The sequence below is a fragment of the Chamaea fasciata genome, unplaced genomic scaffold, assembly GCF_029207755.1.
Source record: "Chamaea fasciata isolate MVZ Bird 193981 ecotype frontalis unplaced genomic scaffold, bChaFas1.0.hap1 SCAF_4, whole genome shotgun sequence".
NCBI classification, from domain to species: domain Eukaryota; kingdom Metazoa; phylum Chordata; class Aves; order Passeriformes; family Sylviidae; genus Chamaea; species Chamaea fasciata.
The window spans coordinates 63,320,214-63,343,748 of record NW_027094089.1 but is presented as its reverse complement, the minus strand read 5'-3'; the positions used below and the strand labels follow the sequence as shown (position 1 = coordinate 63,343,748).

Genomic DNA, 23,535 nt, shown 5'->3' with positions numbered 1-23,535 from the left:
TAACTTCGGAGGAACCTAAGCCTCAATGAGACAGTGCATTTTTGTCATCTGTTATCATTCTTCAGTATCACTCTTTCCCCTTCCTTGTGCTAATACAGAACAACATCATCCTGATAAAAATGTACTTCTTTATATCGAGATACTTCTTTCCAAATTATTTTATCCTGCATATTGGGTGGATGCAAGGCGTTGCTGGTGTGGCAGGTTGTGGTAAGCAGGTTTATAAATCCCATAGTGAAAGGAAAGGTCAGAAGTGGTAGGCAGTATGCTTTTATTTCTCTTAAAAGGAATGAAAAGGTACATAATACCTAGCAGTTTTCTCATTCCTTTTCCCTCAATATTTTTTTAATATTAAATACAAGTTCAGCAACACTGGCAGAACATGAGGTGTGTAGGAAGTCCAGTGGCTCACATCAGTGACTCACTGAAGCTGCCTACTGTGAAGGGCCTTTGGTCCTAGCAGTGCAAGTCTCTGGCATCGGTAGTGTGACTGTCAGGGAGCCTCGTGAATGGTCAGACCGGGAAGTTTCCTTAAAAAAACTTTTGACTGAAGGGGTCCTTCAGCATAGCCACTCAAGGCAAACATGGCCCAGTTATTTCCATGTGATTCAGCTGACACCCAAGCCAGAAAACAGCCCGGAGAAGCCAGAAAGCTCCTTGGAGAGATAAGTTCAATTCAATTTGTTTTAGCCATTATGCCAGTAATAGTTCAGCCATTTTTGAACAGCTCAAGAGATGCAGTAATTTCTAGCCAGGGGGAGAAAAATACTCAAAAACCTGTTATGGCTATGCCACATTTAAATCCCTTGGACAAACCAATGGGTTCAGTGGAGAGCAAAAAGATGATTAAGGGATTGGAGTACCAGTCTTTTGACGTAAGGTTGAGGGAGTTGGGCCTGCTCAGCCTCGAGAACAGTTTACTGAGAGAGGACCTTATCAATGTTCGTGAGTATCTGAAGGGAGGGTGTCAAGAAGGCGGATCCCGGCTCTGCTCGGTGGTGCCAAGCAGTAGCACAAGAGTCAATGGGCAGAAACGGATGTACAGGAAGCTCCACCCGAACATGAGGAATAGCTTCTTTAGTGTGCCGTGATAGAGCACCGGTACAGGCTGCCCGGAGAGGTTGTTGAGTCTCCCTCACTGGCGACATTCAAGAACAATCGTGGGCAATTTGCTCTTGGATGACCCGGCTTCAGCAGGGAGATTGGACCAGATGACACCTTGTGGTCCCTTATAACCTGAACCATTCTGTGATAATTCGTACCTTCACAAGAGCGGGCAGCCAGCACGCGCACGGAGCGACCCCGGGACAGAGAGCGCCGAGGAAGGCGCAGCTGCGCAGCCCGCACCGGCTGCCGTAGCCCCAGATAAGCCGCGCCCCTTGCTCGCCGCGCCCGCAGCCGGGAGGGCGGGGCGGGGCCGGGCCGCCCCCTCGAGCCGCGGGGCGGGGTGGGCCGGCGGGGAGCGACAGGAGCCGGGCGGAGCAGCTGCCGCTGCCGGCGACGTCGGCTGTGGGGGCAGAATGGTGTTTGAGTCCCTGGTCGTGGACGTCCTGAACCGTTTCCTTGGGGACTACGTGGTGAATCTGGACAGCTCCCAGCTGAAGCTGGGCATCTGGGGAGGTAAGGGCCTGGCGCGCCGCGGGGGAGCCGCCTGCGTGCCCTCATGCCGCCGCGTGCCTTCCTGCCCGGCCGGGCTCGCCCTGCACAAGGGAGGAGGCCGGGGAGGCGTCCCTGGGGCGCGGCCGGGCCGGGCCGGGCCGGGCCGCCTACTCACCCGACAGCTCTGCCGCCGCTCCACCTGCCCGGCCGCTTAAAAATAGCCGCGGAGGCGGTCAGGCGGGTGGGCTGGGGGGGTGGTGTCCGCGGAGCAGCCGACTGCGGCAGCCGGCGGCGGCGGAGCGGGAGGACCTGCAGAACAGGGGCGCAAGAGAAACCGGGCGAAGTGCTGGAGGCGCGTGAACGGCCGCTCCTGTTTTGTGTTTCCGTATGGAGCCGCTCGTGCTGTCTCCTGGCTGGGGACGGGCCTTGGCTGGCCGTGGTGTCTAGTGCTCGCGGAAAGTTTGGGAATTGGTGGGCGGGCAGCTTGGAGGCGGGAACTTGACCTGGCACTAGGAATGCGAAACTGAACTGGCTTACGGGCGTTTTCCATGGCCCGGAAATAAACCGTGCATGAACGCCAAGGGTTTTGACGGCGTTTTAGTGCCAGGGTTTTAGTACTTCTAGGGGTGAGTGGCCTCTCCGCGAGCGGCAGTAGCGTCCTATTGGTTCTTGGCGTTGTCATTTGTAGGTCTGGAATATTTGTTATTTTTAGCCTTAAAGAACCAGGACTAGATGCTATCTTAGGCGGTGCCCAGCTGTGCTAGGCGAGGTAAGCAGTGGTCTGTAGAATTAAATTGACATGCCAGTGCTGAAGGTAGTTTAGTGTTCTGTTTGAATGTGCGCTCCTGAGGTCCCCTTAGTAAGGTGCCTACAAGAAAACAGCAACAGAGGTCTGTCAGACACAGACCGTGAACAGATGCCTCTGCAGTGACCGCTGCTGGCTCAGTTTCGAATGTGCATGCTAGGTGTCTGCAGCATCAGCAAAAGCAAACTCAGAGGTTCGGGGTTTTTTTTTTTTACAGGTACATCCATACAGTGGGTGTGAAACATCCTCGAGTTATTTGCCTACTGCAATTCCATTCCTAGGCACTCATATACATGAACCAGATTTTTTAAGCTTCTGCTGGAGCTTTTTGCATCATGGACATTTTTGTTTCCATGTTTTTTTTCTGAAATGGCATCCTTATTTAGTTTCATCTCTGTAGCAATTTTCCTTCAGTTAGTCAAGGCATTTCTAGCATCTTTGTAAAGCTCGGTCTCTATATGGAGTCTTAACACAGCAACAGCACGTGTAACTGCTGGAGACAATGTAGTAGTCCTTGATCTGTAGCAGTAAGGCTTAATATCACATCTCTCTTACTGATTGAGTCTTACTTGAAAGGTTTGACCAAATGCACCTTTCGGCAAAACTGTGTCAGACTAATTGCTTCATTTGTGTACTGAAGTTCTGAAGTTACCATAGTTCATTCTTTCTGTTCAGTGAAGACGGACGGAATATTTAATGAAAAAGATAGAACATTGCAAATTTTTTGGCGATGTTTATACATTACAAAAAAGGTTAAAGCTTCTTTTTCCAGCTCTCTAGGTTGCTGATGGTTGGTTATGGCAGCTTATGCCTCTGTGAAGCAACTATTATTAACACTTTAGATGCGCATTGTCTCAGTTTATAAAAACTAAAAAACCCAAAACAACCCAAACAAAAACTAAAAAAACCCCAACGCCCTCAATTTTACTTTGAAGTTTTGATATTCAGCTGTCATATTTTTTCATGTCTGTGAAACTTGATTTTCTTTTTCATTATTTCATCTTCAAGAAGCTTGCATATTTTAGAGGCTTTAGTATTTTAAAATTAAATTTCTTGCTTCTGTAGTGCCTATCTATTAGAATAAAATTATTTTTTCGCTACATAGCCTATTGACTTGTTTGTAGTGTATACTGATATACAGAACTACCTATGTCTTGCTCTAAGAGGCTCAGAACTGCTGCGTAGCACTGGTGAGGCATCACCTCTGAAGTTTTATTTTTTTCCTGGTCTACCGCATGATACTTTTTTTTTACTTGGACTGTGTTTAATGGTTTGTGCATCTGCAATATTTCTTTCATTTCAAATATCTCAAAGGACCTAGAAATTGCCTTCTGCTATCTAAAAGGCAGCAACTATCAGTAATAACAGCAGTAGAATACTGTTTTTATATGGAGTACATCATTGATTAGCAAGTCCCTATACTCAGAGTATACCTAAAGTCTATGGATAACTTTATTGGCTTGCTGATTACTAGAATTCTGTAACTAAGCTATTAAAAAAGTACTATTTTGCCTTCATATTCTGTGTAAACTTAATAGTTTTTAATGCTTGTCCGTGTGCTCTGAAAGCATTTCCATTACAGCTGTGTGTTTTCATAGAGTGTTTGTCTTTGTGTGTCTTGATAAGATTGCTAAATTTTACATAAATCGTGTACTATTGAAATTAAATTGTCCTAAATCCGTCAAATAAAAAGGAAAGAAAAAAAAAAAAGGAAAGCTGTTCAGGTTTTTTTCCCCCCTATAATAAATCACCACTGCTTTTTGGATGCTAGAGCATTGCATAAGTCATATTTATATATATACACGCATCGTCTTCGACGCGTCGTCTTCGACGCGTCTTATATTATATATAAATGTGTATGTATGTATATATATATAGTCTTAAATTTTAAAATGGCATGTATTTTTTTGCCTCTGAATGATTAAAAACGCAAATGGTTTATTTTAAAAGGCTGTAGGGAGCAAATTGTGGCCTTGTGGTATTTTAGAGCTAGCCTATTTAAATTAAGGCTGGCAACCTGTTTGTAGACTGAATATATGTTAAAACCTAATTTTACATAGTTACAGCTTCTGTAAATTGAGAGTTTAGTAATGACTTTTTAATGAGCATTCTTAATATTGATCTTGGTTTTGATAAATGAGAGAATTCATCATGCAGCATTAAAACTATTCCATATTCCATCTGGATAGTAAGGTTGTGTGGTGACGCTGCTCCAGAAAAAAACATGAACACATTAATAATTTCAGAAATGCTGTGATTTTTTTTCTTGTTAAAAAACTCTCAGATTTAAGGGTAAAAGTCTAGACTGTCTCAATATTGAAAAAAGATGTGATACCTGAAAACACTCAATGGCTGAGAATGTTGCAAGAACTGAATGACCTGAAATATAAAAAGCAGTGCAGAAAGTTGAACGTAGCTCAACCTACACAGGTAAAAAAAGGTAATTTGGACACGTAAAGCCAATACTGGAAAAGCCAAGGCTCAGAAGAAAGTGTAATGGGAGAAAATCATATGCCTAAGGAGCTCCATTAGTATGAAGCAAGGTAAAAGACTGCTACTCTGTTAGGCAGCCGTCAGAGAAAGCTATTGGGTGGCTGATGCTGGGAAGGACAGTGTTTTTTTAACCTCTTTTTGTTTGGTGTTCGCTAAGAAAGATAGTTTCATTGAGCTGTATTAACAAGTGTGCAAGTACCTTGCTTAGATGAACAGGTTATATAGGTATTTAGGTGAGTTAGATATTTTTGAATGCTCTAGACCTGCTGAAGTTAAAATACCTGAAAGGATAAATGCAGCAATGTGAGATATATGCAGTTATCTTTGTCAACAAGCGAAGTGCCAGTGAGGTTTCCAGTGTTGAGAGACCAAACAATTGTTTTATTGCAGTTCATGATGCTATTATTTTCTTTTGATGATGTCTAAATAATTTTTCACTGCCTTGGTCAGACCCTCTGTACTGCTGTTTAAAAAGCTTAATTCTTGGTTGACTTAGCATACTTGCGTCTTAGGTGATGTCTCAAACATGTCTTACTTAACTTATTATTTGAATAGCTGATGTCTCTTTTTGGGGCAACTGTGTTAGTGAGATGATATAGGCAGATAATTGGCATGTTTGTGAGCACAGAAACACTTTTTTTTCTGGCTACAGTTATTATTATCGTGAAAGACTACTTTTTTGTACCCCTTATCTTAACTAGGTATAGCAGATGCAACCTCCTCCCCTTTACACAATAGTAATTTGAATTGACTTGAGAAACACATAATGTCTAGTAGTTTTTGCTCTGTGTAATGACCTCTTTTACAATAGATGTCAGTAGATAAGGTATTTGGTACACACTGATCCTCAAAGGCTTACAGCTTGTCTCGAGAGGGTATGCTTAAACAGAAATAATGTACAGCACAAATACAAGTGGAAAGTGACTAGCAAAGGCAGCTGTTTGCATTAAGTGAGCAGAGGTGTTCATGAGCTGACAATGCTGTTAGAAAAAAGTAGAAATATTGTTAAAGTATTTGAACAGGAGTGTTGGGTACTGATCAGGTACTAGCTAACGTATTTGCATTTTCTGATCTGTCTGGGTTTAGATAGACAGGTATCTGCCGGGGAGGGTTGGAGTCTCCCTTAAAATGTAAGCCCCTCTCCCCTTTTCCAAATTATTATAAATTTGCAATTTAAAAGGCCGTCAGGCAAAGATTTTGGGAATAGGTATAGCAGTTCTTTACTAGGGTTATAAAAATACAGATGTTGTAGTACAGAAGAATAAGCAAGCAAATAAACAAACAAGAAATCCTAGAAAACCCTGACAGAGTCAGAAATACAACCTGGCACCCTGTTGGTCAGGGTGTTGGAAGCAGTCCAAAGTAAGCCCTCCTGGAGTGGCAGATGTGGTTCTGTTGGAGTAGAGATGGTCCCGTTGAAGAAAAAAAGGGGTCCAGTAATAGTGAGATGGGTCCGGTCTTCCTCCAGGAATCCGGTGGAAAACTGGATACCTAGTGGGACTGTGGCGCCTTTTTATTTAGGTTAAGATGGTTTGGCTCCTCCTCCCTGTGTAGAGCATCTCACAATAGTATGATGTAATGTGTCATGTCATTGGTGAGCTCTTAACGGTCCATTAGCAGAAGATATCCCCATGGAAGTAGTGAAACAATGAAGAGAGAGATAAGTAGCACTCCACCATCTGACAAGTGACACTGACCCATTTGGGCAAAGATAAGCAATTCTGCTCCACCCAGATGGAAGAGAATAACATGTTCTTTACAAAACCCATGACATGATCTTTCATTTCTCATCTGCTTTCCTTCCTCTGCTGCTTTATTTGCAAGACAGAAGAGAGTGATTAATAAGGTAAAATCTACAGGATTTTCATGTAGATTAATTTTCTTCTTCCCCCTTAATATTCTATTTACAACCATAACAAAATTTCAGTTAGGCCTCTTTGGTGAAATAGTTCACTGGATCTCTTTTTGCAAGCTGAATTCTTGGTAGTAGATGTTGGTTCATGCACTCAAATTCATGAAGTTATTTTGAGTATCTAAAATTAAAACTATAAACCTATTTATTCTATAAATTTTACAGCTGCTTTATTTTGTTGAATTATTCACATTGTCCAGAGATTAGTAAATATAAAAATTTCCTTTATAATGTAGCCTAAATAAATTCTAGACTTTGCTGTAGATATTTAAAACTGTTCTGGCTTTTATCATTTTTTTGACTGATAAGCCTGCATGCTTAACCCTGGATATTTATACAACTCCAACTACTTGTGCATACAGTTTCTAAGGATGCTTAGTTGGGGAATTTTTAATCATGCATTGGATACATTTCTGACATCAAAACATCTATTTGCTCCCAACAGGGGAACACCAGCCTTGCCAAAAAACCCCCAACCAACCAGCAGCAAAACTGACAATCAAATCTTAATGTATTTTCTGATTATTGCGATTACAATCTGCTGTCAGTACTCCAAGACTAATTCACTAGCTGTGTTATATCCTGTAACTAGGGTTTGTTCTTTGGTTTTCCTCTTCTGTTTGTGGGGGCTTTTAGTTTTTTGCCTCCTATCCCCAACAGAATGGTCAGGATTCAGTGTAGTTGCACTTCGATCTACATTTCATTGCAAGAGAAATGGCTACATGTGATGGAAACTAAATTTTTGTAATGAAAGAGAATACTAGCATGGTCAATAACTGAATTTCAAATCCTGAGCATCAGAGCTGGTTGCAAGCGTGGCAAGTGTGGTGGCTTTGAAAATATTTCCTATTTACTGCAGGAATGTTTAGTCAGTCTCTCTGGCTGTCTCTCAAGTATAGGAAAAAGAAGTGTTACATCAGTACAGAAAACCTAGTGCCTCTTTGGGTGCCTTTTGTGTGCTTTGATGGTCCGTTTGCTGTTATCAGACCATATCAGGGTTTTTGTAAGTAAACTGCTGTATTTTAGTGAACATGTTTGAGTAATTTTATACTAAAATTCAGATGCCTGGAGTTCTAGTAATGTGTATTTCTTCTAGTGATTGGTAACTAAAACATTAAACTTTTTAACTGTTAAATCATAAGCCAAAACAGTGGAGAATTATGTATCCCACTTCCAAATGCTAGCATTTAATCTAGAAATTTCAAAGTCTTCCTGTTTGAAGCATAATTGATTTTGTATTTGTATTTATTGTATGCTGTTACGGTGTGCTCAGGTAAAATGATAAATAGTTTTACCATCACAAAATATTGTTTGTAAATGCTTAAGATAATCCTTACTTTGTTTTTGGAAGCATCCGGGCTGCCAGATGATTGTAGCTTGAGTTACTGTGCCTCTACCGAGCTGTGGCATGTGTTGGGCTCTTGATGAATGAGAGGGAATGTTTACATAGCCTTCGGTGAAAGTGAGGAAACTCAACCCAGTTAAACTGCTTCGTGTGTCAAGTAGTCTTAACAGTTTCCTTGTGAATGTTTTTAACATGGCTCGACTGGCCAGCAGAAATTGCACCTCATGCCTGGTAACTTGGAGCCTGAACCTTTGCTCTGGATACCATTGGAATTACTTGCCATGAATACAATTACAATTTGTGATATCTTCTTGAAGAAGCAAAAGGGGTTTTTAAGTGTTAAAATGGTCTCTGCAGAGTAAGATTTATCAGGGAATAAATTTAGAACAGAATTGAACCAATGGTATATAAAAACTATTACCTTGTTATTGCCTACAAAGACTGTATCATTCTAGTTCTTAGAGTAGTTATAGACTACTTTTGGGAATGCTCTCTTTGCTTTGCTTTTTTTTTTCCTCCCCTTTTCTGTTGTTCCTGGCAACGTGTGCATATTTTAAGGCTTAACAGCAGTGTCATCAGCTATCAAAACACATCCTTCTGCATGTAGTGTTTCTCTGGAGAGGCTGATGTTAGCACATGTCAGATGTATAGTCTTCTATTGGAAAGTGATTATAAATTGTTGCAATGAATGAATTAAAACATTAAAAACATAATAGTATTTTGTGAGTGCTATGAGATGGATGGATTAGTTTGCCTGATCAGCTCTTCCTTATCAGTTCAACGACTTAAGCCAGCTCCTCTAATGTGTGCGCTTTTAAGATTTGAGTCCAGTTTCCCAAAATTGGTGGTACTTTAAACAGTTGTTTATTGCCCTTAGCACTATATAACTGCAAGAGTATCCTTGCAATTGGAGCTTTCATTTCCCCATACATTTTTCTATTTCTTACATGCATTCTAAAAGAAAAGCATTTTTGGGTCAATTAAATCTTCGTTTGCAGCCTTGAGCTGTATTCCTTTCCAGGTCTGTAATCTGCTTCTGGTTTCTGGAATCTCATTTATGCCCCTGCTCAGCTGTATCGGGTGTCTGTTCCATGTGCGTGTGTTAATGCTATACAACTAATTCAAAAGTAACCGTCACAGAAGTTCCATTCTCCTTCTAGATTTTGCAGAAGACATTGCTTTGGACTATGTGCATGTTTAAGTTACGAGTTTTTTAGTCCCAGTATTCCTTTTGTTATGGCAAGTGTTTGATGTGTGAAGTATATTGTAAAACTGGTCTTGCAATTCAAATTTTCTCCATTCCCAGTATACTGAATTTCTCTCCTTAAAAATTAGATAATTGAAATGCTTCCTGTGAATTTTTGTGAGCCTTTAAATAGAACTGGCAAGAATAAGACCTTTTGAGGGCTAAAACTCCACTCACTTTTACTGTTGCTAGAGTTCTACAAGCATAGGAAACAAATGGTTGAGGAAAAAGAAGGTAATTTTTTATTTCAAAATGGGTCCTTGCCAAATTGAGACAGAGATTTCCAGCATTTTTACTTTGAGTAATTTGAGGTTATTTTTCATGGACATGCAAGCTCCGTGAGACAATCTCGACATTATTTTGTAGAATGATTCATCATCTTTCATGGTCTTAATCGTCTTTCATGGATATATGACATGTAGGCTGTGAATCTTCTCCACAGTAAAATTTTGGGAACTGTAGATCGTGGACCACTGGGGTATCCCACTGTGAAGGGGAAGGGAGCACCCAAAATTTGTAGGTACCTATTGACAAAAAGGAACAACAAAAGTCAGCATGTCTGTAAAAACTTACAAAGTTTTATTATTAAATTATACACACAATGTGTAAATTAGTCCCTTGTAGTATAAAAACATGGTGGTAAATCTTGGATAAGGGGTGGGTGAAAGAGAAGAGGGAGAGAGAGAGACAGAGACTGAAGTGCAGAGAAAGAAAGAGAGAAAGAAAGATCGGCAGTCCTGACTCCAGTGTCAGTGCAGCTGATGGGGTGTCCAGGGTCCTGGGGCACCTGTGTGCCCAGGTTTGATGTGGGTACCTTTATACAGTTAAGGTTTCTGTGCCATGGAGCTCATTTGCTTGTTTACTATGCAGATGAGTTATTGTCTGCACTTCATTCTTCTAGACCTTTCTGGTAATGGGTCAGAGGGCTTTAGGGGTCTCTGGAGATCTTGATCCCTCCATATTGGATGGACCTTAGGTTGACAGTCCATGCCTGCTTCTTGACCTCATTCCTTTGCTTGTGCTCTACTTCAGGAACCAAAACATAACCTTTGTCTGAGAAGAGTTCTGTATGGCCACCTTTTCTTGCCACGTCCCATTCTTTCTCATGATGTGTTCTTACCAACAAATCTTGGTTGACTCCACTGTTATCCTCCATTGGTGTTTGAGACATGTAACTTAGGCCCCTTATCTTCTAGCCTTCTGTAACTCACTGTTTCAGACTTTGGGACTTGCAGTGTGTACCATTACTACTTTGCTTATTCCAGTTTTACTTGTTGTCTTCTTTTCTTTTAGGAGCTGTAGCACTGAAGAATCTGGAAATAAAAGAAAATGCCCTGGTAAGCTAATGGAAATAACAGTGGTACTTGCAAAAATGATTCCTGAGCTATATTTTGGGTTTAATATGCATTTTTTAGTTCTTATTTTACTATGCACTTTCTTTTAAGTGGAAGCTTACTGATTTGCTTTCTCTGCACCTATATAGATTATCTGATTAATTTGAGATTGCATTTAAATGGGAAAGTGTATGCGTTTTTTTCCCCTATGACAACTCTCAGCAATTGCTAAAAGAATGTGCTTAGGTCAAAAGCAATACTTGAAGGCCTTTTTTTTTTTCTATAGCTCATGAAGCCAGAACTTTGTTTTTGGGAATGTATTTAGCCTAACGTGGCATAACAGTCTAAATTGGTAACCAAATGCTTGCTTATCCATTATGCTGATTTTTTTTTCCTGTGGTTGATAGGTAAGTTTGTTAAGGTTATCATGATACCTTTTCCTGTATTGGAACATTTCACGAGTTGCTGAATTGAGCCTAAATTTTCTAAACCTCTTTCTTTCAGAGTCATTTGGATGTGCCATTTAAAGTTAAAGCAGGACATATTAGTAAGTTGCATTTTATCTTGGACATGTGCAGGAATTTTTAAACATACTGTCTTTCCTTGCAAGTGATTTTAGGCATCCTAAGCAAGTAATTTCCATATGTTCATTGATTTGTATACTTTGTGCACTCTGAAGTTTGTGTCTTCTGGAAAAAAAACTTTTTGAAGAAGCCCCTTTGGATAAGTATACTGGAGTCTTGTTTAATAAGCTCAGTATTAATGACAGAATAGCCTAATGCAGCAAAGATGAACAAATTGGGCAGGACTGGATCTCATTCCTTGTCTTAACAAGACTCCACAACTGATTTTTACCTTTCACTTACCTTTTCATCTCCTTCCTTCCTTGTTTTTGCTAAAATAAAAAGTTTTCTCATTACAAGTTGATGATCTTGTAAAATTAGTGGTTTCTTAAAGTAAACGAAGTCTAAAGCCATTATGCTTCCTTTAAATTGACCCTGGAATAATGTGTTTTCTGTGACTGATTTAATATTTTATTAAAATTTGTGCTTGGGTGAAGAAGGAGAGACATTGTAACCTCATGATCCCTGTGTTCACAACACCTAGTACTTAGCTGACTGATAATTTATGAGCTATTCATGTGTTTTCCTTGTTTCTGGGAATGCTGCAGAGGATTTTCAAGGAGGGAGACATTGCTGTTAAGAAGGAGGAATGTAATTCAAGGGAATAAGGGAAAACTGTAGACTTGATAGTTCTGCTCATGGAAAAACTTCTCATGTTGTTTGGGTATTGTGTGAGAAAATACAACCCAACTGAGGCATCTTTTGCTTCAGGTGCACTGGGGTATTTTCTGTCCAGTATAATAATTAAGAGATTTTGTGTTTAATATCAATTATCTTTGCATTTATTTTCCAGTCAACTATTTAACTGTATCCTTCAACCTTTTTCTTTTGTGTTTGTAGGTCAACTAAACCTACAGATTCCATGGCAAAACCTTTATACTCAACCTGTTGAGGCAGTCCTTGATGGAGTTTATTTGCTTATTGTGCCCACAGCCAGTAAGTTAATGTATAGGAAGAAGTGATTTTAGTTTGGTGGGATTTCAGAATTATCTGGAATGGGTTGATGCTGTTTTAATGAGCTTTAGTCCTAATAGATACTTCTAGCAATGACAGTTAAATTATGGCGTGAAAGTCTTTCAGTAATTTACATTTCATCACCTGGGGTTTTTTTTCTGTTATGTAACTGTTACAAAAACGTAAAAATTAAAGCTTTTGAAACAGTATCTTTAGAAAAAACAGTTAAGTCTTTTTGGTATTATAATCTTTTACATTATGTGTTTAGGCTTAAAATATGATGCTGAAAAAGAAGCCAGGCAGTTTTTGGAAGCAAGACAAAGGGAATTGCAGAGAATAGAAGAAGCAAAGCAGAAGATAGCTGACCAAGGTAAGAGTGGGAAAAGCTAATGAAAGTGTTGCTGCTTCTTTCTTTACTTTAATCCTGAAAGGTGCAGACTTTGTCAAAGTGTTCTAGATTCTTGTTTTTTTCTTGTTTTTTAATAACCTATTAGCTATGGTTTTTTAGGTGTAATTGCAATCAGTATTGCAAAACCAGTGCTCTGAAAACAAAAAGGTTTGAGCATTGATGTGATATGATATAAATTGGGCTTTTGAAATATTGCTTTTGTATCATATGTTGCCTGACATTTTCTTTTCATCTTTTCATAAGAAACAGTTTGTTTCCAGTACCAAAGCATTTTTACCAATACAGCTCTTTCAAGGTTTGTTTCAGTCTGTTCTTTGATACATGAGAATTTTTATCTTTAAATTCAACTTCTGGTACTTCCAAGAAATATGTTTTGCTCACCGTGGGTGAGTATCCGTGGGTGCTTGTCATACTTTTGAACTACCTGATTCTTCACTCGGCAGGTAGTAAAGCTAGGAAGCCTCCTGGTCTGAGAATATAAGTATTGTACAGAGCAAACATGTTTTTATACATATGGAGTATAATATAAAAGAAAATTCAAACACTTATCACACTAAATTTATTATGTTATTGTTTGTCTAACTTTAAAAAATAGTGAAATGTAAACAATATATTGATTTGTTTTCCTTTAACATAGATAAAGTAAAAGAAGAGAAACAAGACACTTTCGTAGAAAAACTAGTCACTCAGGTCATCAAAAATCTTCAGCTGAAAATTTCCAACATCCATATTCGCTATGAAGATGATGTAAGTACTTTTGTATATCTTAGCGTAAGGGGATGTGCACTGTAACATGAAATTTGGAACCTGTTTGATTTCTTGTAGTCGCTTTTCATGCTAAGAGAATACTAGTACACTTGTGGAATTTTCATAGTCTTATAAAAAACTCAAGCATACTGAAAAGAAGCTTGGACCAAAACAAAGATAATTAAATTCTTAGCCAAATATATGCCTATAGAATATGAAATAATTATTTTTTTGTCTTTTCCTGTGTTCTGTTAGATCACAAATCGTGATAACCCCTTGTCATTTGGGATTTCACTTCAAAATTTAAGTTTGCAGGTAATTTTATTTCTCACATTTTATATGAAAAACATGGTAATATATACCAATAGGTGAAGTTGTGCTTTTGTGTGTTGTGCTTTCTGGTAACAGAAAGCTGTCTAATGGAAAAAACAACTATAATAATCAGCAATGCACTATGGTAGCTACTTGGTTTATCAAATTAAGCATAAGTACTGCAGTGGGTGTACCATTAAAGATAAAATGCTAGTGTTAAAATAGATCATTAGGAGGAAATTCTTTTGGCTGCTGCACTTTGTGTTTTCCAATACACTTTGCTGTTTGGTCTGGATTTGGGCTGTTCATTCTGAATATTTTACTGTAACTGACTTGAACTCCAAGACAGGAGGCTACTACCTGATAACAGGGGGTGGTGGGAAAGGAAAAAGAAAAAAAAGATGGCATCTTTTTTTCATCTGGAGCTAATTTTTTTTCTTTTTTTTTTTTTAAATCTGCTAACCGCTTTAAGGTGCTTAGAGTAGTAATTGCCAATGGTATGAATTTTTTTTTCTGGAAGACTGTGTAGTAGGAGCAGTATGCTGATTGTGCTGAGTTGCTCTGATTCAGTAGTTTTTGCTGTGTAACTGCTAGTCTTAATGAAAATATGTCTTAAGTAAATGTTATTTTCTTGAATGAAATGGTGGTTTCGTGAATGCTTGTTCCACGCATAGTAAAGCGTGTTCTTTAGGCTGAAATTAAAAATGATTGCTTCCAGGATTATAAAATAATTCAGTCCCTTGTTTATCTCTGTCCAAAGAGCCTGCCTAAAAATATTACTGGTGTAAAGGAAAACAGTTTGCAATACTGAAAACAGAATCTTATACTGTCTTTGGTTCTTGTGTGCAGCCTCTCAATGTACATACGTGTCTGTATTTTTGGGGGGAAGTAGCCTTTTCAAGTTTTCACTTAAAGTAATGGATTAATTATCCTAAATCAGAAGATCATATTACATTATTTTCCATGGCATTTAATTGTGATGATGTTATTTTCTTTTATTGTAGTTTGTTTTAGTTATAACATGTTGGTGAATTATAGGTATTAGAGTATTTTTTGTATAATTATAATTCTCATTTCAGACCTCAGATCAGAATTGGAATCCATGTTTACATGATGAAACTGCCAAGTTGTTCCACAAGGTAGAGTATAAACTGTGTGTTAAAGAAAGAATTGCTAATAAAACAAGCTGCATTAGAGTTTCTTCCCAGAAAGTAAGATAAAATGTGTAACTGTGTAGGCTCTATAGCAAAAGTAACATTCTGAATATTTTTATTCATCCAAACTTTGTGAAATCCAAATTATTAATCTAAAATTTGTAGATACGAATACAGATGTTCTGTTGTATTTTTAGCTTGTGCGACTGGATAACCTTTGTGCTTATTGGAATGTGAAATCAGAGATGTTCTACCATGGTGGTTGCGATGAATCATTGGTAAGTAAAGCATGAGATAGTGTATCTAGCCTTCTAGTTGAAACTGGGAAGCAGAGAACATGCTTCACATTCAGGCCTGCCTCTTTTTATGTCAGTGTCCTGGGGGAATTGTTTGTAACTAAAAGTGTTTTCAAGAAAAAACAGTATATGTTAAGGCTTTTATGTGATGGAAGTGTAACACTCATCTGAGAAAGTTAAAAAAACCAGTCTTCTGCCAGTAACAGAATTTAGACAATTGATAGTCATCTTAGCATTGTCCAGTGATTTTTATTAGCTAAAGATAGACATATTGTTCTATTTAAAATTTAGATGAGTATTTTGAATTTTACTTTGGGTCAGAGGGATTATCTGAGAACTGTTTAAATATGCTAACATATTGTACTTTAAAAACTTTATGTGGAAATAGAAATGCAACTTCCTTTTAACTCCACTGTGTGTGTAGGTTAACTTAAAACAGGGAGTTGCCAGCCACAACGTGATTCCAGATGGTTATGATTTTGGTAAGTGTTATTTAATTGTGTTATGCATTCATAATTCTAATTTCTAGTGCATCTTGGAGGTTGTCACTTGGGCTGAATTGAGTATAGATTGTGTTCTATTTTAAGCTATGTTGGTGCAGTTCATGTTTTTCAAGGCTTTTATTTTAAAACTAATAATCTGGAATAATTTAAGATAAGTATATGTATAATTTATTACGGTCTTAAATAATTTAATTGCACTTCTTATATCAACTTGTGTTTTTTAGTGTTCCGCCCAATTTCAGCTAAAGCCAAACTCCTTATGAATCCTCGATCTGATGTTGACTTCTCATCACCAAAAATAGATTTAGACGTAAACTTACAGGATATAACTGTTGAATTCAATAAGCCACAGGTACCAACTATTTTTCTGACGTTATATGTAATGTAGTAAAAAAGTTAGTTAGCAGTAATAAGGCTGTCTGAAACTTTATAGGATACATATAGAATATATTAACTTAGTCTTGTTTTTCTTTGTAACTAATTTTCTCTTCAAAGAGAAGCTTGGTCCCTGTTGTTCTCAGAAAGATAATAATGCTTGATTTGAATTTGTTTGCCTAGTACTTCAGTGTTATGGAGCTTCTTGAGTCTGTTGATATGATGACTCGAAATCTGCCGTATAGGAAGTACAGACCTGATGTTCCAGTGCACAACAACGCCAAGACGTGGTAGGAACCTTAGACTTTGAAAATCATTTGCTAGTTATTAGTTTGAAATAATTACCAAGGAATTGCTTCTTACATAAGGAGGTTAGAACTCATTTCCTTCTGAAAGGATGTCTTTTTGTTTTTATTATTTTTTTCTCAAGCTAGTATTGTAAGAAGTTGATGAGGACCTCAAACCAAAGCTGAGGACATGTTTGAAAACCTGTGATTGTGGTCTTAAAGACCCTTATTAGGAACTTAAGTCTGATAGTGTTTTAGTATCATAGTTTTGTTTAAATGAAGCCCCCCCTGTTACATGTTAGGTAGTATTACAAGAACAAAGCTATTACCTAAAAATAGGCAAACCTTTGCAACAGAGATGGCAAGGATTTGACTTCTTTTCAGAATATTCCTTGCAAATATATTTTTATTATTCTCGAACATGCATGCATAGATTTGTGGGTACTTTTCATACACAGCTACCTTTGAATTTTAGGAACCAGCAATCTGTTAATTCCATGTGGGGAAAAAGAGTAAAATTCTTAGGTTTCTCAGCTGATCAGAAGTGCAATATTAGTCAGGGGATTTCATTCTTGGCAACTTGAGGTTTTATTTAGCGAGAGTCTGCAAAGCATTTGGAGTCTTTTCCAGATATACCAGAAGAAAGATGTTTGTCTTTGCTTTTAGGTGGAAATATGTTATTTATGGCATCCTTGAAGTAAGTGTTCAACCCAAGCTCCAAATGTGGTCATGGGAACACATTTCACATCATAGGAAGCAAGTGAAGAACTATAAAGAGATGTATAAAACAAAGATAACATCAAAAAAACCTAATGAAGAAATCTTAAAATTGTTGGAGGTTAGTAATTTTCTGTTGAAAGCTTAAATATTGTTTATCTTGATACCTGTTCAAACTTAAATGTTAAAATATTCCTAAATCAGTTCTACGTTAAAATAAAAATCTCAGTGGCCATACTTAAAACTTTGTCATTGTCTTTCTCTTTTAAAGAGGTAACTCTTTAAATTAAAAACTGCAAGAAGGAGCGGCTTAAACTGATGTGCTTTTCTTTTCCAGGTGTAAGTTTTCAGATTGAATTAACTTGGATGCATAGATTGAATTGCTTGCTGTTGTTTCCTGTAAAACTGTGCTGTTGAATGTAACAATTGTCAAATTATCAAGAATAATTTCTCATCTCTCTTCCAGGAATTCGAAAAGGCCTTGGATATTTTTAACATCACTCTAGCAAGGCAACAAGCAGAAGTTGAGGTAAAATTGCATCATTTAAATGAGTCTATGAATAACTTAAACCTGAGGTTGTAGAGATTTTAGGCAGCTGCCTTTTAGCTATGATGATTGAATTGTGTATCATAGTCTTTCAATTTTCCTTGTTCATGGTTTTTTGTTATAAGGCATAGTTAGTTTTTCAGCCTGTAATTAAACAAAAATTAAAGAACTCCATATACTCTTTCTTCAAAATGACTCATCTGGGATAAATCCCTTTCTACTTCTGGTGGGAGAGATCTACGGTGGAAAATGTGGCCAAAGGATGGCCGAAGTCAGATAAGGAACAATTATACCCAAAGATGTCAGGTGGAGGATCCTTCCCCTCCCCTACAGCAGCCTAGACTTTTAGTTTATTCCTTTTTTCATGGTACTGTGTTACATTGAGTGATCACCTCTAGTATGTTGCCACTTTGTAAAGAGATTCAGTGTTTCTATTTGCAAGTGTTACTCAGAGTAGAGCAAATGCAAAATGTATTTAGTAGATTAGTGGAATTAGGCAAAATAATATGACTTGAGTAGTTACACTTAATTTGTTAGCCTTGGTTTTCCTAGGTTGATGAACTGCTTAGTTTTGCATATAGTCTGAGCGTCTTTCTAGGGCACCAAAGTGAAATATTTATAGTTTTTTTGAAATCTGTGATCTTTCTCCATTAATAATCAAGACACCTAAAAGTAAACAGTATAAGAAGTTTGCAATCTGAAAGAAGGCAGTAATTAATAATTAAACTTTATAAATATCAGTTACTGCTTATGGCAGTGCTTGAAAGCAATATGATTTTTTTTTTGTACGTGAAGTATATTAAATAATAAGTGCAATTGCTCCAGTCACAGATATTGTGCTTCTAACCCAAAACTCTGAAGAGGAATCTATGAACGTGATTTTCCTTCTATTGTCTGTATGTACACCTCCATTTGGATGCTTGTGTTACCATTATCCAGACTTTAACAAAACCAGAAAAAAACATGCATGATTGTTCCCCTTCAGTTTGTCCAAACTGGAGTGCTTTTCAAGGAGTAGGGGAAGGTTTGGTTTTGGTTTAGTTGTCATTTGATTTTTGAATAGTCTTATCTTGTAGTGTATAGTTTGTCTTGGTTTTACCTTTTTCCTCCAACGTTTTGCAAGTTGATGGAAATCCTGAAATATTTCTTATTTTGTTTTATACTTCCTTTCCCTGGTATGATTATGCTGCTTACAAAAGGTTATGTCATATTGCATTCCTGACTACCTTCAAATCCTGAGTTTTAAGATACATTTCTGTAACATTTAGAAGGTAGGTTGCAAGAGAATGAATTTTCAGTTTTTTGGGCTTTAAGTCTTGCATTTAAAAAATGTTAGAAGTGTGTCTAGAAAGATATGCTAGCTGATTATCTGAATATATTTCAAAGTATTGAAAATCAGATTGTGATGATTCTAAGTTGTGTTCTGTTTCCATCTATCTGTCAGGACCCATCTGTGTTACTGTTACCAGGTGATACCTTTGAAAAAGTATTCAAAGGACTTAGAAGAGACAATCTACTACTAGTTTGGTATCCTGACAGTTAGCCTTAAGTCTGCCAGGTATTTAAAGGAGCATCCATTAGATGTGGGCTGAGTAAAGCCAGGCAAATGATCCTGCTGTTTGTGAAGCTTTTCTGTTTCTTATAAACATACCTAAGAGTTGAATTTCAGGGGCTTACTTTCATCTAGACCTTGAAATCAGGCTCCTCAGAAATCACACTGGTGATCACAGTGCTGATTTTCAGGCAACTTTGTAGCCAGAATTTTATTTTTGAAACCTCAGACCAATTTTGCTTCTTTGTCGTGAGTGCTTGAAGTACCAAATAGTGGCTTCAGTGAGGTAAGCATCAATCTCTGTATCAGCTTGAGAAATCTTGTCCTTTCAATCCTGGGTAGACTTTTAGGATTTGCCTAAGTAAGAACACAGGATAGAGTCATGGAATCATTTAGGTTGGCAAAAACCTGGAAGATCACAAAGTTGAACTAGTAACAGAAAACCGCTAGAACTACTAGTGAGCCATGTTCTAGAGCATGGCTTCATAGAGCACATCATCTATGTGGCTTTTAAATACCTTCAGGGATGGTGACTCAACCACATCCCTGAGCAGCTTGTTGCTTTGCTTGGCAGCCCTTTCAGTAAAGAAACTTTTCCTAATAGCCAGTATAAGCCTTCTCTGGCACAACTTGAGGTTGTTTCTGCATGTTCAGTTGCTTGTTACTTGAGAGAAGAGACTGACCTACCAGGATACACCCACCTTTCAGGTAGTTCTCTCTTTTAGTCAAAATAGTTGACCTTGCTGTTTAAGCTTTAAGTCTATGACCGCTTTGATTACTAAGCCATTGTAAATGGAGGACAGGGAAAGTTCAAGAGGATTCTTCAGCAAATTTTTGTAGTTCCCATACTGCACAGATTTTTTTCTTGATCTTTATAGAAATGGCTTCTGTCTGCAGTCTTTCTTACCCTGGGCTCTCTTGCCTGCTTCTGCCTTGGTCATGTTAAAGAGTCGTAGCTTTAAGTATCACTTATTCTCCATAGCAGCTGTCCTCCAGCACCAATCCGTCAGTATCCCAGAAAACTGTAATTTATGGGTCTTAACCTCCTTTTATCTAAGACATGTCCATTTCTTCTTTGGATTATTCACTTTGTAACATCTGCTTGATGACATGGTAACCTTTATAAAGAGGACTTTTGAGGACTTCATTCAAACTTTTTGAAGCCTTGTCTTGTTTAAGCTGACATTCTGCATCATCTCTCTGAGGACATCAGTAGTATTAAATCCAGAAACCTTTAACTTTTTGTGGTGAGTCCTACCTTCCTTTGGCCAGTAGGTATGTAGATGTGACAAGTCCCTACAGAGTACTGATGTATAGTCAGCTATTTTTCCTAATTGTTTTGCAGAGATCTTCTGGCTTTCCATGTTGAGAAGGAATCCCTGTGTCACTTTCACTAGAGTATCTTAAAGTTTAGGGCTTATCTGCAACTGTTTGTATATTTTTGGGTTGTATTAGTCACAAAGAAAATTAGTGTGTGTGGATCACTACAGTTCTGAGAATAAATTTGTCTCTTGGATCACTTGATGTTTGTTTGCCATTCCCATGACAAACTTTTACTGGTCAATTTTGGATGTAGTCGACACTTCCAAAGGAGTCCAAAGGGGACCCAGTATTGGAATCATCACTCACATCAGATAGGGCATCCCCTAGTTGTGGAAATAATGAATGTGGGAGAAGGGCGGGCTTCCTTACTATTGTAACTATATGTATCACATGCAGGAATAGCTAGAGTAAATACTGTATTATGAGACTAAATACTTTTTAAATTGCTTTGGATATCCATCTTGAAATAAAAAATATAGGGCTAATTTAAAATCTGGCCTGTGATGGCTACTTATTTTCTTATTTATGTATTTTAAAAGATTCTTTAGAAAGCTGTTGCATATAATGTTGAGGGTTTTTTATGGTGAAAGCTAAAGAGAAAATCTGCTATGTAAGAAATGTTTATTGATCTTTTACATGCTCTGTTCTTTTGTAAAGGTGGTTGTTATTGTGCAAAATAAAACTGCTCCAATAATGCACTGTGTATTTGAAAAAGTGACTACAAGAGAAACTAAAAAAACAACATTTTGCCCTTTTAATGGTTGTCTAAATGAGGTTCTGATATGTTAGAGCTGCCCTGGTCTAGATTTTTCTTAGGAAAATAAAGACAAAACATGAAGAAAATTACTTACCTGAATATTTTTTAAATTTAAGGCAACTAAGGCTGGATTGAAAATCTACAGGCCAGGAGTAAAACAAGATGATGAAAGTTCTGGTGGCTGGTTTAGCTGGATATGGAGCTGGTCGGGTGAAAAAAAGGATGAACAAAACCAAGAAATAAAGGGTTCAAGTATGATCATTTATTGATATTCTTTTCATTATTAGAAATCTATTAGAGTCCTAGGTCCCTAGCAGTGGAACTTCATTATGAAATTATTACTGTTTACATTTTCTTTTAGCCTTTTCTTTTGCTGATGTAATTGTTAAATGCATTTAACAGAGGTTGTACAATTGTACAACTCCTTCCATAGTTCCTTCTGAGCTGCATTCAGTGCAGCAGAAATTAATGGAATGTAAACAATTTTACTTGCATTCCTTTTAAAATTTTCCGTTTCATGCACTGTATGTTTGATTTGTGGGGCACCTAGTAATGGTTGTGGAACATAGAAAGTGAATCAAAAAGGCTGCTTCTGTTGATAGCAAGCCAGAAAATAGAATAGGTAAGGAAAAAATTATAAGTGCTTTTTGGAGCATGCTTTAGGTTTGTGAGACTTGGCTTTAAACCCCAGGGTATTTTCTTTTACTAATTCAGGACAGTAATGTTGACAGTATCTCCTGTATATTACAGAGTTACCAAGTACAGGAAAGTGTAAAACAGTATTTGCATTTTTCATGTGCCTATACTGCATTTAACTAACCTCTTGAAATGTGGCAGGTCTTGAAGAACTGATGACACAGGAAGAGAAGGCTAAACTTTATGCAGCCATTGGATATAGTGAAACAGCTGTGGATCCAACCCTTCCAAAATCAGTAAGTCATAGCTGACTGTATGATAACAAACAGCTGATAGCTTTATCTACTAATAAAAATCTATAAAGATGATAGGAAATTGCTTTTAAATGACTTGAAACTCTGTCTTTATATTTGAATGCTATTCTGATACCTGTTAATGAAGTTACTGCATGCCAGTTTTCTGCATAACCGAGCATTCTTAGATGCAGTTTCAGTATAGTGGTTACAAAGCTTACTTTTGGATATTCTGAAATAATTAAGAATAATTTTTTTCTTGCTCTACTAAGAATATGGTCATAGATGTAGTGTATTGTGGTTTAAATATTGAAGTACATTCATGTATTATCTCACAATATTCAACAGTTTTTTAAGAAAATGCACTAGGGAATCTTAATGAAGGATCAGGAAGTGTACTGGAATCTAAAATAGGAGTGGTAATAGATGAGTTAGAATAAGTGATGATATAAAGAAAGAGATGATTCAAGGATTGTAGCAGGAAGGAACAACATTTTGAACCATATGGAAATAGTCTGATAAATCATCTTACTGTGAGATACCAAGGATGATATGATGAACTGCTTTCTAGCTCGCCATCAGAGGGTCTTTATCACAAGATGTGGTAAAGATATGAGAGACTCATATTTGTAAGGATACTCTACTTTTTAGTTTAGCCCTGCCTCTTGGTAGACTTTTACATCAGCTATGATACTATCTACAAACTTAGTTATAGCTTTCATCTCTTCATAAACTGTATCAAGATGTATACTAATGTATTTTATACTCCTATGTTGTTTTTCTGGCGTATCTAGTATGAAGCCATGAAGTTCTCTGTGAACTTACTATGCATGTCGATATCAATAAGAGAAAACAAGCAAAGTCCTAAGCTAATAGAATTTGCATTGGCTGACTTGAGTACAGTATTTACCCAACGACCAGGTGCACAAGCAATAAGGTGAGCTTTCTCTATCAAACTAGTTTTGCCTTTCATGAAATGATGATGATGATTAGTAGGCATTTTAAGGTTTATGGTACTTAAGTGTAATTTCTTGTGTGGTTTTCAGTGAAATCATACTGCAAGTAAAGGGATGAATCATGGATAGACTTTCCATGATTGAATTCTCTGCATCTTTGGAGATTTTTGTGCTAATATGGATATACTCTTTTTTTTTTTTTTTTTTTCTCAGTTGGATGTACTCTTTTTTTTTTTTTTTCAGTTTGTCATTATTGTGTGGAAACAGTCCAGTTACTAACTTGTTAATTGCTTTGAAAAGTGACTGTTAAGTTTCCTTTTGAAACAATCTGAGCAAAGTGATCTTGCAGCCACTTGTTTG

At 37.5% G+C, this 23,535-nt stretch overlaps 1 protein-coding gene across 1 annotated transcript in view; it reads left to right on the top strand.

The window, feature by feature from the left end:
• Positions 1 to 1,450: 1,450 nt before the first annotated feature.
• The window catches only part of VPS13A (vacuolar protein sorting 13 homolog A), a 101,639-nt gene continuing 79,554 nt past the window's right edge, over positions 1,451 to 23,535 (top strand). Inside the window, exons 1-17 of the mRNA XM_066181792.1 lie at positions 1,451 to 1,620; positions 10,694 to 10,737; positions 11,239 to 11,281; positions 12,198 to 12,293; positions 12,580 to 12,681; positions 13,358 to 13,467; positions 13,723 to 13,782; positions 14,859 to 14,918; positions 15,131 to 15,211; positions 15,654 to 15,711; positions 15,957 to 16,084; positions 16,291 to 16,397; positions 17,061 to 17,232; positions 17,578 to 17,640; positions 21,407 to 21,542; positions 22,128 to 22,222; positions 23,014 to 23,156. Of these exons, the coding sequence (XP_066037889.1) occupies positions 1,521 to 1,620; positions 10,694 to 10,737; positions 11,239 to 11,281; positions 12,198 to 12,293; positions 12,580 to 12,681; positions 13,358 to 13,467; positions 13,723 to 13,782; positions 14,859 to 14,918; positions 15,131 to 15,211; positions 15,654 to 15,711; positions 15,957 to 16,084; positions 16,291 to 16,397; positions 17,061 to 17,232; positions 17,578 to 17,640; positions 21,407 to 21,542; positions 22,128 to 22,222; positions 23,014 to 23,156 (1,598 nt within the window). The 5' untranslated portion in view covers positions 1,451 to 1,520. The remainder of the gene's footprint in view (positions 1,621 to 10,693; positions 10,738 to 11,238; positions 11,282 to 12,197; positions 12,294 to 12,579; positions 12,682 to 13,357; positions 13,468 to 13,722; positions 13,783 to 14,858; positions 14,919 to 15,130; positions 15,212 to 15,653; positions 15,712 to 15,956; positions 16,085 to 16,290; positions 16,398 to 17,060; positions 17,233 to 17,577; positions 17,641 to 21,406; positions 21,543 to 22,127; positions 22,223 to 23,013; positions 23,157 to 23,535) is intronic.